The sequence below is a fragment of the Gasterosteus aculeatus genome, chromosome Y (assembly GCF_964276395.1).
Source record: "Gasterosteus aculeatus chromosome Y, fGasAcu3.hap1.1, whole genome shotgun sequence".
Taxonomy (NCBI): Eukaryota; Metazoa; Chordata; class Actinopteri; order Perciformes; family Gasterosteidae; genus Gasterosteus; species Gasterosteus aculeatus.
In genome coordinates this window covers 17,016,355-17,033,068 of record NC_135709.1, presented here as the reverse complement: position 1 = coordinate 17,033,068, position 16,714 = coordinate 17,016,355, and the positions used below count along the sequence as shown (strand labels likewise).

General features: G+C 41.6%; 2 protein-coding genes across 5 annotated transcripts; both read right to left on the bottom strand.

The window, feature by feature from the left end:
• Positions 1-5,018: 5,018 nt before the first annotated feature.
• Positions 5,019-7,589, bottom strand: LOC120813989 (uncharacterized). The gene is made up of 7 exons (XM_040169530.2): positions 7,450-7,589; positions 7,158-7,294; positions 6,933-7,026; positions 6,375-6,704; positions 6,010-6,169; positions 5,809-5,936; positions 5,019-5,680 (listed from the first exon to the last, which is right to left on the bottom strand). The coding sequence occupies exons 1-5, from the start codon at positions 7,471-7,473 to the stop codon at positions 6,125-6,127; spliced, it is 630 nt and encodes a 209-aa protein (XP_040025464.2). The 5' UTR covers positions 7,474-7,589; the 3' UTR covers positions 5,019-5,680; positions 5,809-5,936; positions 6,010-6,124.
• Positions 7,590-12,358: 4,769 nt separating this feature from the next.
• On the bottom strand, positions 12,359-16,506 carry LOC120812738 (calcium and integrin-binding protein 1-like). 4 transcript variants are annotated; one of them, XR_013454945.1, is made up of 8 exons: positions 16,340-16,506; positions 15,840-15,874; positions 15,624-15,723; positions 15,328-15,481; positions 15,131-15,249; positions 14,915-15,003; positions 14,377-14,606; positions 12,359-14,149 (listed from the first exon to the last, which is right to left on the bottom strand). XR_013454945.1 is itself a non-coding variant. In XM_078097616.1 (7 exons), exons 1-7 carry the CDS (start codon positions 16,388-16,390, stop codon positions 14,573-14,575), a joined length of 582 nt encoding a protein of 193 aa, XP_077953742.1. In that variant the 5' UTR covers positions 16,391-16,506; the 3' UTR covers positions 12,359-14,572. The 4 variants fall into 4 exon arrangements, 1 of the variants encoding a protein (XP_077953742.1); XR_013454946.1 differs by having other exon boundaries at positions 12,359-13,273; XR_013454947.1 differs by having other exon boundaries at positions 12,359-13,051.
• Positions 16,507-16,714: the final 208 nt, after the last annotated feature.

Sequence of the window (16,714 nt, the reverse complement as noted above, 5' to 3'; positions counted from 1 at the left end):
TCCAATTTCCATTTCAGAAGAAGGGAAAGGAACACAGAGACGGGGCCTCAAGTTAAAGAATTCAAACCTTTTGGAGGGAAAGTCAGTAGAAACTGTTTATGCCTTTCCAGCCATTGAATAAGCCCATGTGTATATGATCCTTTAGCATGAGAATGGAGATGGGGCCTGTGAACTCTTCTGACACTGACCTTTCTCCCGGGATGTGAATAGTATCACTCAAGAGCTGCCGGCAGCCTTTCAGCCAGACCCGAGCGCTGCCCTCGCCTAAAACTCCTAATCAGGCTGATTTAATGCATCCTACAAGGTCCTTCCCCACCACCCGGCTCACCGCCGCTTCAGAAGAGTCGCTCTGCGTCATTTACCGGAGGCACCCTCGCTCCTCGCAGCCCTGCCTCTGGGCCCCTGCATTTTGGAGCGTTGGATGAGCTGGTTTAAAAACAACAGGGGGCGATTTTCTCCTCCCAAAGAGTCTGGCTCTCTTTATGACCAATTGGTTCCTCCCCCAGGGAGCCGATGCTAAATGCTGGATTTCCGAAACAGGAAAGAAATATATGCAACGGAAAAGAATGGGATCCAGGGGAACGCGCGCTTCTGTCTGCCGGAGAATGACCGGATAAAATACAGTGAAGATGAAGACAAAACAACGACACACACACACACACACTAGCAATATGCTAAATATGCTTTTTTAAAATTTTACAAACCATCATCTCTGCATGATACCTATGGGAAATTACCACTGATGGTGAAGTCTAAAAAAAGGTTATAATAATAATTCTATGAAGATGTAGTTATCTTCTGGTTTGGGGATAAGTCTTGGTCCAAAAAGAAACGAATAAATGTGCTTTAGAAAGATATTCCTGAAAGTCTTTCCTAAAAAAAAAGCTTTAGTAATAGCCTGCCTATAAATTCAATAATTTACATTTGCTATATGTATTTTTAAATCCAACAATACAGCCTGTTTAAGTGCATTTGTTAAATTTAAATATCTATCAATATCTATTGATCAATTTTTTTTATTGTTTTAGTTATTCGTTTACACTTTACACCTTATCATTTACGACTTCACATTGGTGCCCCACCCCCCCCTCTGATTGGTGCGTAACTCCATCAGCGCCGCCCGTAACGCAGTTAATGGAGGACCGCTGGGACGTTCCTCTGAGCGCACGAGCTTATTTCATCTGTCGTCACCTTAATGATTGTCCGCTCGGGTCCTGATGGGGGGCGATTTATTTATTTTTGTTCATATTGTGACGGCTCGCCATGCGATGATGTTCGATTCTTATTAATTCAAAAGTAATCGATTTATTTTGATTTATAACGAGACTTTCGAGGATGCAAAATGCAGAGGAACTTGATATTATTTCCCTCCGTGAATAAAACAGCAACAGTGTACTGCCTGTAGTTTACAAACGGAAATTATAACCGTTTTAAAAAAAGAGAGAAAATAACTAATCATTTTTACTGACTTATTTTCTGAATTTATTTTTTTGTGAAACAAACTTAAATCCGATGTAGGCTTGTACCAACATGTTGTCCATGACACTCTCAGTGGTGTATAAAATACGAGCTGAATTAAATTAACACAGGTGAATAAAAAAACACAATAACCGCATTAGCAATTAAAATAAATGTACTCAATCTCTTATTTATCAATTGTATTAACGAATGCAATATAAGGTTGTGCTTTAACTTTATATCTACTAAAAGTATTTCAAATTCAAAGTGCTAACATAACATAACGCCATCTATATCAGTGGGTGTGTATAAGGCTTCATTCCAAAACTGATGATGGTTTTGAGCAGCAACCCGAATGCATCTCAAACAACAAAGGCGATCTACTTGTTTGTCCACTGATAAATAACCTGACGTGTGAGTGAGGAGAGGAAGCTGTGTATGTGTGTGTGTGTGTGTGTGTGTGTGTGTGTGTGTGTGTGTGTGTGTGTGTGTGTGTGTGCGTGTGTGTGTGTGTGTGTGTGTGTGTCACTTTGCTCGTCCACGTCTATAATGAGAGAACAGCCCTCAATGTGACATAAACTGTGTTTTTGTTTGTCCTCCTGTACTGGTCCTGAGCCCACAAACACCAACACTGTGATTTGCGTCCCGACTTTAAATTAGCTTATCAGAATGTCAAATGTCTCCCAAAGAAATAAAATGTTTTACGAATTAAATTCAGATTAGAGGGGAGATGAGGACGGCTCTGAATTAGACGATAACGATATTCGTTTTGGTAAAAGAAACAGTGATGCAAGTTTAAAAGAGTTCAGAGACGGAGGGGAACGAGAGAGTGACAGCATGTGAGAGACGAGCCCATTCGAGACTCTTTCAGCGCTCTGCGCATGCTCACACGTGGCTCCTCACAGCGTCACACTCTGCCAGTTGGCCTTTTTTTAAAAAGCCTCATGAGGGTGCAGCCCTTCCCCTTCCTTAACAAATCGATGTGAATCAGCAGTCGGAGGTGAAAGGTAGAATGCGGCGTGGCTGCTTGGAAATGGTCCTTAATGCTGCTGCAAGCTGATTCTCTTTGAATTCAATGATAAACCGCTGTTTAAATGTAACAAAAAATCCATTCGGACAACGGATACATTTTTTTGTTGGAATCCATATTCCTGCAGGATGAGATAGCGTGAATGCATGCATGTAATAAAACATAATTGTTGGTTTTCCAGGGTCTTCACATTGTCACAACAACGGTGTCCTTGAGGTGTCTGCGTACTTCGCTGCAGGAATTCAAAGTCACATTCCAACAGGCTGATTTTTTTTAGGGTGATTTACCATTCGGCATTCACATGGACACAGGGGACTTGAACCGTGTCTGATGTGTGCCTGCTGTGTTACCCTTTAACCCCAGACTGTCTGGAGGGCCACGGTGACAGAGAGTCACGGTCAAGGGGAAGGGGGGACGGGGTTGGGCAGCATCTGATGGATTGAAGGGCTCCCTGTCTGGGAGTGCAGAACCCAGACTGTCCCAGACGTCTATTTGAGGGGAGGCGGTGTTCCGTGTGAACCCCTTCAGATCCACACGTCCTACAGCCTGTCTGCTCCCTCTCACCTCTGTGGCCTTGTAGGGGGAAACGGGGACTGCTGGTGTCTACAGAGTGGCGGGGTAACAGTTCCCAGGCCGGGGAGGGACACACATTTGAATAATCACTAATGCAGATAAACACAAACCGCCTTAATTTGCCCTTTTTGATTTACAATACGTTCTCTCTATCTCACTTACACACAGGCTTTTTTCACAATTCTTTGTTGGACCTGTTATTCTTTTTTAGCGAATATCTTAGATTATTCAAACATCATATAAATAATGTGTGTATGTATACAATATAAGACAACGTACAGCATAGACTCACACTGCATAATTGTTTACCAATGAGTATGCTGCTAACCTTTTATCTTTTTTTCTGTTTTTATCGATTTATTACCAGCTATTTATTTAAAATGTCAAAATCTCCAGTATAGTCTTTAATCAATATCCATAAATTATAAATCCATAAATTGATCTCCATCAAAGAGTATTTTTTACCTAGATGGTTTCATTTATTGACAGTTCAGAAGCCAAGAGGATGCAGTGATCAGTAACGAGAGGATGCAGTGATCAGTAACGAGAGGATGCAGTGATCAGTAACGAGAGGATGCAGTGATCAGTAACGAGAGGATGCAGTGATCAGTAACGAGAGGATGCAGTGATCAGTAACGAGAGGATGCAGTGATCAGTAACGAGAGGATGCAGTGATCAGTAACGAGAGGATGCAGTGATCAGTAACGAGAGGATGCAGTGATCAGTAACGAGAGGATGCAGTGATCAGTAACGAGAGGATGCAGTGATCAGTAACGAGAGGATGCAGTGATCAGTAACGAGAGGATGCAGTGATCAGTAACGAGAGGATGCAGTGATCAGTAACGAGAAGCAGTTCAATCGCCTGCATACCGGAACATGATTGGTGTCTAAACTACATCCTGCTCCTGAATAGACGTTTTGAAGTCAGACTAGATGATCACAGAGAAACATTCGTAAAAATTACCTTCTTGTCTAAAACTAACATGAAATCGTTCTGCACAGTGAAGCTCAAACTTCAAAACAAACAAGTGATGAGAAAACATTCTAAACTTGAGGTGAGCTTTCAGGGCATTTCTATTTGAATTTCATAATTTTCAATGCAAGCTTTACCTTCTTTTGTCCCACTATCAGCCAGGCTCACAGATGAAAACACCAACACAAAGCGTTAATAGTTGTTACGGTGATCAAACAGCTGTTTTTAAAACAGTAGCAGCTCCCTCTACAGGTAAGAAAATGGTGCCACTTTCATATCAGCAGAAACCTTCTGTACCATATCCCCAACCCCCATGTTCCCTTTAGCAACTAACATAACCTGCCATGAACACACACCCACACACACACACACTTACACGGTCGCAGATATGAGGCCCCACGGACCTCCCGGGTGATCCGCAGTGGAGCGTGTAGCCACCTGTCAATCACCAGATCTCGGCCGCCCTAAGAGAGACATTTCGTCTGGGACAACGGCAGCCCGTCCCTCCCCACACATTCTGCCTCCCCTAGCAACCATCGCCGGATGACTGAGAGGCTTTGTCCCCCGCACAACGGGAGTCCGCCATTGAACCCAGGAGCCTGTACACAGCAAAATGGACAGACTCAAATTAACACTATTGGAGTTAATTTCAACACTTTTAAAGTGTCCCATGGGGTCCACACTACACAGTGTCAATGTAACACTTTTTAAAGTGTTGCCATTTTAACACTGTTATAGAGTTAATTTTAACACTTATATAGTTGAAATTTAACAATACTCAAGCGTTAGTTTCTCAACACCAGTGGGTAGTGTTAGAAATTAATACTCATCGGAGTCATTAATTAACTCTTATAGTGTGATGTGCATACTATAAAAGGAGTTGCCCCATTAACACTACAAAGTGTTATTGCTGCCCCCCCCCCGCACCAAAAAAAATCTTTAAATGAAATGTCAATAATTAGAAATACAAATGACAAGTTCACTACTTTAACATTTTTATTTCATCAAATGCATCAACATTACCAAATATTTTTTCATTGCTGTACATTTATCTAAATGTAACAATAAGGCACTATGTATGCTCTTTGACTATTGTCATTAGAGCATTGCTTGTCAAATGGTCTAAAATAAGTCAGTGCCTTCACAGATATGACAGAAAACACATTCATTTGGTCTTCTGTACAGTATGCAGACCATTTGCTTGTCAAATGGTCTAAAATAAGTCAGTGCCTTCACAGATATGACAGAAAACACATTCATTTGGTCTTCTATACAGTATGCACTAAAGTGGTCATCATAGTACATTGTTTGTACATTACAGGATATTATGAAAGCGTGCTGTTCATGTATTATAATATCACAGATCTTTTTGAACACAGGAAGATCATCGGTACATCCAGTGCATAAGTACAACCCAACCTGGTACTCAGTACCGTAATATCTGACCCACCTTGTACTTGTAACATTTGAACAGGCGGCCAAATGTAATGTCTAAAGCTGCCACTGATGTGTGTGCCTTGCACGGGAGTGGTTTCGGTCGATAATAAGGTAGAACCTTTGGATATTCTTCTTTTGCTCACCGATGCAAAGGAGGAACGGTTGTTTGCGTCGACACTCTCAAGGACGGTAGTAATACTGGCTCCTTCCTGTAGGTCAGTTAAGAGACATAAATTACTATAACATCTTGATCACATTTCTGCAGATATACAGAGCAAAACTGTCTCAGAATCCCAACATCTATTCAGGGATTCTTGGTGTAGGAACTTTTGCATACCTTAAGATATCTAACAAGACGGCTGGTTGCTTGAGCTGAACTGATCTTGGCAGTTTTTTTTTGGCCCCTTGAAGTTGGAGGTAGTAGATGCAGCAGCAAAAGGATTGAAGACATATCACTGTCCCATCCTAAAGGCATAAAAAATGTATTTATTTAGTATAACACTGAAATATATATTTCAACAAAACGTTTTATACTGACCATTGTTATCTTCAGACTCAGATTCAGTTGCTGACAGCAACTCATCCATATTCTTTCCAGTCTTGCAGTCTGTGATGTTTGGCCTGAAGAAAGTTGACCACTTGGACAGGAACTTCTAAGACACTTCGTCACCAAACATCATTGAGAAATCCTGGTCGATCTACAAACAAGGAAAACAATATTTTAATATACAGGTTCAAGCATACATGACAAAATTAATGAAAGGTCAAATACTGAAATGGAAGATTGAAAAGAAGATTAAAGAGATTATAGTATAGTGCCAAAAAATATTATATTGTCCTGCACTGGACTATATTACTGTTCTACACTGGACAACTACAACCAAAGCAAAAGAGTTTTCTTACCAATCCAGGTACATCAAGAAAACGAGGGAACACATCCAGGAATGAAGATGATGCATCATCCCCAACCATCTTCTGTCGATACTGGAAAGTCGCTCTCATCTTCTCTTTGACCACAGATTCATCGCTGGAATGTCTTATTGTAGATATCGCCTCCCTGCACTCCTCACCAAATAGCTGTTGGCAGGTTGACAGAGATTCTCGCCTGGTTTTTGGACCATCCTGAAGAACGGTCTTGGAACGACCCCGCAAGCCAGCAAAGGTGTTGCGTTGAACCGTCTTGATCCTCCGTAAAATGAAGCCAGTATTACCCTCAGGATCATAGTAGTGTTCCTTTTTAAAGAAAGACACAAACAGAGGCATCTCATGCTTCAATTTAAGAATAAGTTACTCAACACAAAAATTGTAGACAGTGAATAGACTGCAAAACATTTTAAAAAACAGGTTGAAAATGCAAGGGTGAGCAACCTACAAAAACTCATCTGAAACAAGATGAGTACAAACTAGAAAAGTGAAGAAGATATTGAAATCACACTGATTTGGTTTTCAGATAGAACTTACATATCCAAGTTTGGAGAATGGATCACGGAGGTATGGAAAAAGAGTCACAATTCCCAGTGCATAATTGGTCCTTACACTTGACGGTGGAACCCTCCTTTAAAAATAAGTCATAGTTTACTTTTAAGCATGTATGTTTTGTAAGAATAAATACACCTTTACTACTTATACAGAACAGCATTATTTAGCTACAACACATGACATATTCAAGTGACCTGCAATTCTTACCCATGTAGCTCTATCATATCTGCAACCAGGATGTTCACCATTTGTTTACGGGTTGCATCAGTTAGTGTTTTAGTCTTATCATACTCATTGAAGACTTCTTCATCCTTTGGATTGGCCCTCAGAACACCCTCAACCATCTGCCAAGAAATATTACATTGTTATGGCATGCTTACGGTAAATTAGTTTTTTTTTTTAAGAATTTAACTTTTCTAATGACATTACTTTATACTGCGGATACATTTACAAAAAATAATTAATTTTGGATTTCAAATGTATTTATTCAAAGCTCTACCTGTTTTGCTTCATTCTGGTCCATTAACCCTGTTGGGTTCTTTCTTTTTTTTCCTTTTTCTTGTGGACTCCAGAATAACGGTGGAATCAGATGAATGGGATAAAGCTGGGGATAGTGCAGTCTGTGCCACTACCAAGGATGAATGGGATGAAGTTGGGGACAGCGATGTCAATACAGAGGAGGATGCTTGATCTGCAACCAGCTCAACATCCAGATCTACAAAATGGCAGACAGAACAAAGACAATTTAAATGTACCTATCAGTAACAAAACAATCTCAATCTTAAATAAAGCATTTAAAAAGTACTAAGCATATTATATTCTTCCTTAATTACTACCCAGTGATAGATCATATGTATTTAAGACAATGATTGTCAAGTGTTACGCCACACATCGTATTTCTCACGCTGAAAAAAAAGTCCGCGCTGGCTCCCCTCCAACCTTCCCGACTGTGTCTGTAACCGTAACCGCTGCACGTAGTGTCCACGCCCGGTCAGCCGTAGCGTTCACCCCCCCCTCTTCAAAACTTGAGCCCTGCGGCGTTGAGTAACTATAAGCACAGTAAAACGTATTTGAGAAAGGAGTCCTTCCGATTAACTTTCCGATAGTAACTTCATATTAACTACCGACACTTCTGATAATCAAAATGTAATTTAGATATACATATACCCAGTCCTCGTATGAGAATATTTGCTTTCATGCAGCTAAGACGTGGGAACCGGTTCTGGCTCTTAGCTAGCCAGCTAACTAGCATTTATTTATTTGAAAGAATGTTGGCATTACTAAAGTACCGTCACGTAACTTAACGTTACATTGTCAAACTTGAAACACTCAACAGGAATTCTATTTTGCTCACAGTCAGACTCAATAGACCAGTAATCAGAAAACGTGTGAAAGTAGAAGAAACAAACTCTTGCTAACGTTAGCTTGGCAACGTTAGCTTGCCAGTTACCGTACAGTAGTTTGTCCGCTCTGAGCGTAGGTTACGGTTGCTAGCTAGCTGACATTAGCCTGGCTGCAGTAAAGGTGGCAGCATAACAGTTAACCTACATTAGAGCGGCTATAAATATATTACTAATGTCTAAATATATGTCCATCTGTATATAATAATAGCACTCATTAGGTTATCTAATTAACTGTTACTTACCGACACAATGCAACACGTTTTCTTCAATTTTGAACAAACTGTCCTCGAAAACGTTGTGCTGCTCGTTGCGTTCCAGTTGAGTTGTGCAGGTAAATTACTTGAATCCCGCCAGATTGTTGCTCTCACGAGATTATTGTTCGCGCGATGCCAGAGGGTAGTCACTCCTTACACCCGAGCTGAGAGACTGACGACCCATAGAGTTGGTTTCACAATAACAGTATTAACACTCCATTTTGACACCAACTCTTTTGTGGTGCAGTGTGAAATCAAACAGATTTAACAACATACAGATTTAAATCAATTCCAAATAGAGTTCGATTGACTCTATCTTTATCAACACCAGAAATTTAACTCTGGTCAATTTGCTGTGTAGCAACCAAAATAAGAGGGTGCCAGAAAGGGGTCTCTTCTGTGAAACGGGGTGGGTGAAAGCTCTGTTCTTGTCCCCTTCGTCTGGGATTCATATCAGGGGCCTGAATGGCGTCCCCTCCTCCTATTAAATGCTGGTGTAACGGAGCGTATGAAGGGGCTAGCGGCGAGAGGATAGGATCATGGTTAATCTGCTGTTCCTCGCCACTGTGGTCCGACAGGGACACTACCCGGGGAGGCCAGAGGTAGGAGGCTCATCAGCAGGTTGCAAACAGAAGGGAAAGAAGAAGTCATGGGCAGAGGCGACAGAGAGCTTTGGACCGTTTGGACTGTGTGTACCAGTTAAAGAATATGAATATACTACGCAATTTAAAGGCTTTCACTTTCAATTGCAAGATCACAAGCCACGAAGGGGTCGCAGCAAATACATAATATCTTATAAGCTTATCGTATATATTATTTAATGTAATGCTGCAAGTATAGAATAGGTGTCATATGAAATCCCTTCTAAAATCTAAATACTATACTTAAAAAAGAATAAATCTGCACTGCGATCAGAATTGCACACTTGCTATACCTTCAATACATTCAAGGATATCCTGGGTTTTTTTTGTATGTATTGCACTCCATGCCACATAGTGCCACAATTGGGCATCAAAAAAAACAGTCCAGATTTAAACGGTCAGAGAGGTTTTGCGAATCAGACGCACCTGCTGAGAAGTAACCTTTAGAGGATACTGAAGCAGCACAAAAGGTGAGCAGATTAAGTACAGAGAGAAAGGAGTGTGGGCTTGAATGGTTTATGACCAGTTCTATGGACTTGTGGTTTCTTTCAGTGGGAGTTTTTACTGCTCTCTTGAGAGTGAACACACATGCCTGAATATCCTCTACAACCGCTGCAGATCCTCGTAACTGCAAAGTGAATTCAGGGTATTTAACTGCGTCGTGACTGAGTAAACTGTAAAACAATCAAATGAATACGCCGGCAACATAATCACCCTCAGAATAATGGTGAAAAATTAGAAGACAAAAAGTCCAAATGGCCTCTGCCAGGTGCTGTGACGCGACCTCCCACGTTGGACTTGGCCCCGGGATGATGTGTGCATCTTACATCACAAGATTACAAACTAATCTCAACCTACAAACAACATAGCAGGGAAAACATACTTTCCCTGATGTGTTCTTTATCATTAATGAGCGGACTCCTGTATGGAGCTCTCGTTCTAAGCTCTCGTCCTGCACCCTTTCCCACCCTCGCCTCTCACCCCCCGAGCTGCCAATCAAACATCATGATTGAGCCCGGATGGCGGGCAGTCAGTCATCAGCAATGAAAGTGAGGCCTCCCTCTTTTCATGCCCCCTTGCCCCCCGCTTCCCTGCTTTCCCTGTGCCATTTTCGTTCCCACCCTCCCCCCCCACACCCCACCTTGTGCAAGTAAAGCAAATCGGTGGTCAGTGTCCGTCCACAGCGGGGCGAACATCTTGAAACGTGGCCGTTGTGACGCCGTGAGGCTCAGCTCCCTCAACCTCAGCGAGGATGGCCCCGTGTCATTCATAAATAAGAGAGATTTAGTTTTAATATGACTCCGCATTTGTCCTGTAAGTGGCTGATGAATAAACATGAGCAGAGTTGGGACGGGGACTGCATGGGGGTCGGATAAGAAGAGGCCCGGTTTGTGTGTGTGTGTGTGTGTGTATGTATTTTGGGGTTGTTGGGGGCAATGAGGGAGCCTTTCTTCCCAGCAGGGCTGCATCTTGTTTAATTGGAGCACTTGTGGCACCATTACCTCCTTTACTCAAACACGTTACTGATGACAAAAGAAAACAGCACTAAGCCCGCCTTTGTTAGCGAGGAGGCTGGACGAGGCGATGGATTCCTCGCTGCTACTCATGTGTGGGAATCGTCTGCACTCCCCTGTTTCCTCCTCTTTTAATTGCTAAGTTGTTTTTAAGTATGTTTTTATCTCCATCAAGTTCGGCAAAATTTAATTAGTGAAAAATAAGCATTTCTCATTCATTGAAGATATAAATTATATATCAGAAATGATTTAATTAATAAGTATTTATTGATCCTCAAAATTACATTACCAGGAAATTCTTTTTCAAAACAGCGTGACATAAATATTTGATTTGGGAATGTTTAAATTTACAAACCCACTCATTTGCAGAACAATAACGTGACACATTACTTAAAGCCTCTTATTTGGATGTCTACGTAAAGCAAAACATTTGATAAATCGTTTATTGTGCACCACAATGTGATGTTTATGAGTGCATTCCTAACTAACTCCCCCCGCGAGCGCCAATGGGTGGGGGCTGGTGAAGATAAAAATAAAACACAATACAATACATTTAAAAAATATATTATTTTGTGATTGCAACAATACATCATGGGGTTTTGAAAGACATTTAGATTTTATATAATGCTTACTAATGCTACACTATGGTGGCTCCATGTAAAAGGATACTGAACATCCTTTATGTCATAGCATTACTAAATTTAAAACCAATACAATAGGCTTTAATTTTCAAAATCCATAATAACTAACATGATACATAGCCATAGCCATCATACAAACCTCTCCAGAAGACACAATTATTAAATCTCACTTTTTAATGCTTCGAACTGCAATAAAAGGAAAAGAAACAACGCAAACAATAGTGTAGCAAATTAAGCTGACAGCAGTAAACAAGCTAAAAAAAGCTTGTGTATTGTCTTTCAATGTGACCTGCTGACTATTATGTCATATAGACAGGAATCTACAGCAAAGTGCAACTCGTGTAGGTCTTAAGCAAACAAAGTTCAAATATGGGAATTAATTGTTTGAAATGAATATCCTGTCAAGTAGGAAAATGAAAAGTTACAAACAGATCATGTGTTATGAAGAGAGACGGCCAATAGGACGAGGCCTAGCGTGCGCTCTGTTCCACAGAGAAATTTGACTCCGCTCTGAAAAGAAAAGATCATCACGTTATGAGTGAAAAACAAGCGAAACCTCATTGTGGCTCGTAGCATCTGGTGTCAAGCTTCCAATCAACGTATTTTCTTCTTTAGTAGCTTTACTTCACATGATCCACATCAGCATTTTGTAACCAGCCGTCACCGCGTGACATGGACACTGCAGGCCCCCGGGCTACAGGATGTTTCCCCATCAATAATTCTTCAAGACAAAGGTCGGAAACTGCAAAGAATCACGTGTGACGGCCACAAATTTGGATCTGCTGCTACCAAGAGGACACTGAATGCATCACAAAGGCACTTTACATGTCATTTAGCTGACGCTTTTATGCAAAGCGACTTACAATAAGTGCATTCAACCATATGTCAAAAACCAGTTGGAGTCGAAGAGCATCTGTAGCATCCCTTCAACTTGGAATAAACAGGCTTGGGAGTGTTTCCAGACGGGTGTACTTTAATTCAGATGAGTGTGCATAGCACCAACACCAACAAAAGCAGCGTGAAAACTAAAAAGGGAAATAACAAAGGCAATTTAGCCAGATACAAAATAATCCTTTGACAAATGCACTTTAGCATACATGGATAACAGCATAGCAGGCAAGTCATTATATGAAATGAATTTACATGAAATACAATTACAATGAACCACATACCTCGCTCCGCATATCAAAGGGTGCTATAAAGTGGTAATCCAGGGAAGACTGCCGCCATTAGCTTAATTTAGACGTTAGAGAGCGAGCTAGCTTCTCGTGTCTTCTATTGAACAAATGTGAGCGTGAGCATGAGCGCGAGCGATTAATCACGTGAGCAGATAGTATGATGTCAAAATAAAAGTCACATAAAATGTAAGTAGGAAACAAGATCATCAAAATAAAAGAACACTGCTAGTGGTCATTTACAGCATCCCTGCATTTGAATAGTAAGTCTGTTACACCTACACAAACACGTATTACGTTAAATGCATTGGTAATGACGTCTCGCTCCCCGTCATCAGGTGACAGCTGCGTGTCCCTCGCGGGCTTCGCCTCCCACGAGTCGTGTGACGCGCGTCCCGTGCAGCGTGAAAGATGTCCTCATCAGTGAGTCGTTCTTGAGCCTCGCTTTTTCGGACCGAATTGAGTGCTGGGATCTGCAGGAGGAGGAGAAGACCCCGTCGTGGAGCATGGAAATAAAACCCCACCCCGACAGCTCTGGTAAGCTCGTTCCATCGTCTAACTTGACCTCTAGTACGATGTGATAATTGGACACCTGCAGGCCAAGATGTTGGCGCTGAGTTCAGAGCACGCTGTCCTGCTCAGCGCCTCCGGAGCCGTGCACACCTGGGGACTGGGCAGGTACACCCAACAACCGTCTGGACACACAAAAGAAAAGAAAACCGTCTATCCTGATCTATTGTGTGTGTGTTTATTTAACAGCCATGGTCAATTGGGGCACGGAGGCCTGGCCTCTGAGGAGGAGCCCAGGATAGTGGAGGCCCTCTGGGGGATGCCCATGAGCCATGTGGCAACAGGAGGCTGGCAATCTGTCTGCATCAGTGGTAAGTGTCTTTAAGGAGGAGGGGGGGGGTAGTTATCCCTTCAAAAAAGATTTACCACTAATGACATTTTTCTTCAGATGGAGATCTCTATGTGTGGGGCTGGAATGAAAGTGGCCAACTTGGACGTCCCTCTCGAGGTCTGAGGAAAGCACTACGGCAGCAAAGTAGCCAACAAGAAGGTAAGTCTGTATTACCATTTTTAAGAAATAAACAAATCAAACTCTTATTTATCCCTTTCCACAGCATTTGTAAAGGATCTTTGCTAATTAATTAACTTTGAACAGGAGAATATGCTCACTTAAATTCCTTGCTGTATATTTTCCGGTGTATTTTTGCCATTTTAAAGCACCATAAACTAAATTCCATTACGCTTTATTGTACTGGGTGAGTTAAGAGTGGAAATCTCACATTTCAGATCCACAAACTCTTTAAATGCATGGATAGCACAGGAAGTGCTTTACATTGTACGTACATGCACCCCGACCCTGAATTGTAAGTGGCAACAATTGCATCATTAACTGTACTGAACAGGAGCACAATATCAAGATGCCAGCACGTCTCCAGCTGAAGAGCCCAAGGAGGGAGAACAACATGAAGAGATATTCATATCAATCCAGGCATTCCCAGCTCTGCTTGACGTCACGCCGCTGTGTGAAATCAGAACAGTGAGCTGTGGATGCCGCCACACAGCTGCAGTAACAAGTAAGAAACCAAACTTTACAATGGTTACGTGCGCCTTCACATGTTCATTGCAAATCTCATCTTTATTTTCTAATTCTAGCAAAAGGCGACCTCTACACTTGGGGCTGGGGTAGGTTTGATTTGTGGACCTAAACTGACACGCAAAAGCATTCTTCCACTCCCAATTTAAGTCGTCAGTATGCTTTGAGGACAAATACTCGATTTGTGGAACTCACCTTGTCCATCTTTACTTCCACTGTCATTTTCAGGTGACTATGGGCAACTTGGACAGCAGAATTTACTCAGTTCAGATGAGCCGCAGCAGGTGGAGTTCTTCAGGGAGCAGCAGATGCATGTGACTGACGTAGTGTGTGGGGCATGGAACACTTTTGCTGCTGTCGCCGAGGAGGAAGTAGCTTGCTCGTGAGGACTTTATGGGATCCATTTAATAAACGTGGACCCTGGACTTTGAACAACACACCAGGAAGCGAAAATATTCACAGCAAAAGACTGAATTAAATTTTTTAAAGAACACATCAAATAGTTAAGGCAATAAAATCTACAGGCACTATACTTTAAGGCAAATCTCAAACGGTTTGAAACTGAATTATAAATTAAATACCATAAGGGTTAAAAGTAGAGGTAAAGGCCATTCGATGACTTCACAGCACAAACTTAAAAGAGCTGTGGAGAAATCACTATATCAAGCTGTTAGGGGCAACATACTTGGGAATAATACACATCAGTGTTATCAGCAATTTAGTTTTTAGTCACCTGACAAAATCTGGAGACCTTGAAATGACATGCTGAAACTCTGAGAGGTTCACGGTTCCATCCTTGTCAATGTCTGACTCTTCAAGAATCTGAAAGACATACATACGCTATTAAACATGTGTTACACTATTACATCCGTGTGCCATACACCGGCCATTTCAACCATCCGGTGTACCTGCTTGCATCTGTAAGGAGCAGAAGGCTCGTTGGACTCACATTGCTGATGAGCTGCCTCATTTCCTCTGCGGTCAGCTTTGTCTCGTCCGTCTCACCAGTCAGACAGTTGACCAACTTCTCCAGATCACCACAGTCAAGAGTTCCATCGTCATCAAAGTCTGAAAATATGAAAACCTATTACACAGATTTATAGCTTTAAAGACATCATGACTGACCAACCTCCTTTGCTTATTTACCAAATATACAGAACGCATAGTGGGATTTGATTTCCATGGTAGCAGAGTCGCTGAAGGCAGTCAGGAGATCCAGAAAGTCCTCAAAGGTGAGGCTTCCATTTGTGCTATCAGATGTTGACAATACGTAGCAGATTCTCTTCCTGAAGGGGTTGGACTGTGCCAGGAACACGTACAAGGGTCAGTGTAATGCATCAGTACTGGAAGCACATAACACACAAAGCACAGGACATTCTTAGTCCTGCACTGGGAACCACCAAGAAGCAGTCCCGTGTTTCTGATCTGAAGTAGCTTCTCACCTTGAGCTCTGGCAGAGTGAGAATACGATCCATTGGGACTCTCTCGTTGAGCACGTATTTCTCATCTTTACTGAGCAGTTCACTGAATCTCTTGTAGGCACTAAAAACAAAACAAAAAAACAGCTTAATCTTGTATTTTAGTAAGCAGCAATTTTTCCATTATATATTTTTTTAAAGTTTACATTTTTTACATATTCCATGCAGCCGATCACTTACAGAAGAATTTCTTGTTTTGTCAAGAAAGTCAGCTCCTAAAAGTCAAAGTGAGCATTATTGGAATTAATCAGTCACAGATTAATTTACACAATACACGCAACACACTACAATTCTTGCTACAAGAACTACTTTCCCACGCTAGAGTCCACGAATGAGTCCAATCTCTCATAATGAACCCATGAACTGCCCAACATGAAGTTATATTAGCAAAGTTAGCTTTCACTGTAATGATGGCGTGATGACAACTGTCATTCTCGTTATATTTACATTACAGGTCGTGAGGAATACTACAACTAATGTTAGTGACGGTAAGCAAAAACTTCCGAGTTGTTGCTGCGTATGACATCTATCGTTGCCTGTCAAACTTTGGGCTAGCAGAGCTACGTTCAGTTCCTCTAATTCGCTGCTCACAACACGCAAAAAACTTGAGCCAGCCGCTAAACACGAACACTCACTGCGACGCTACATTTGCGCTTCGAGGACTTTCTCCGGGCACTTACTTGATATTCTGAGAGCAAATCCTTCCCAAGTTGACTGGCCGTGGTGCCCATTTCCAAAATGTCGATTCTGAAATGTACTTTTGTTGTTGTGAAGAGTTTCCCACCACCGGGCGACTCTTTTCCCACTATGCTTACTTCCGGGATCACTGTCTTTCCTGTATTTGACTACGCGATCGTTTCCATGGTGACGGGTTGTCAGGACAAAAGGACGGTGTCTGATGACAGCTGGATTGTTATAGTTATATATCTTTTTCATCTGAATGTGTGTATATATTCACAAAATACACAAAAACGTAGTTTTGTTTAACGGTTTGTTTGCCGCTAATTTGATCATTTTTCTCTTCAAAAGTATTTAAACCTTTACTCAATGGCTCA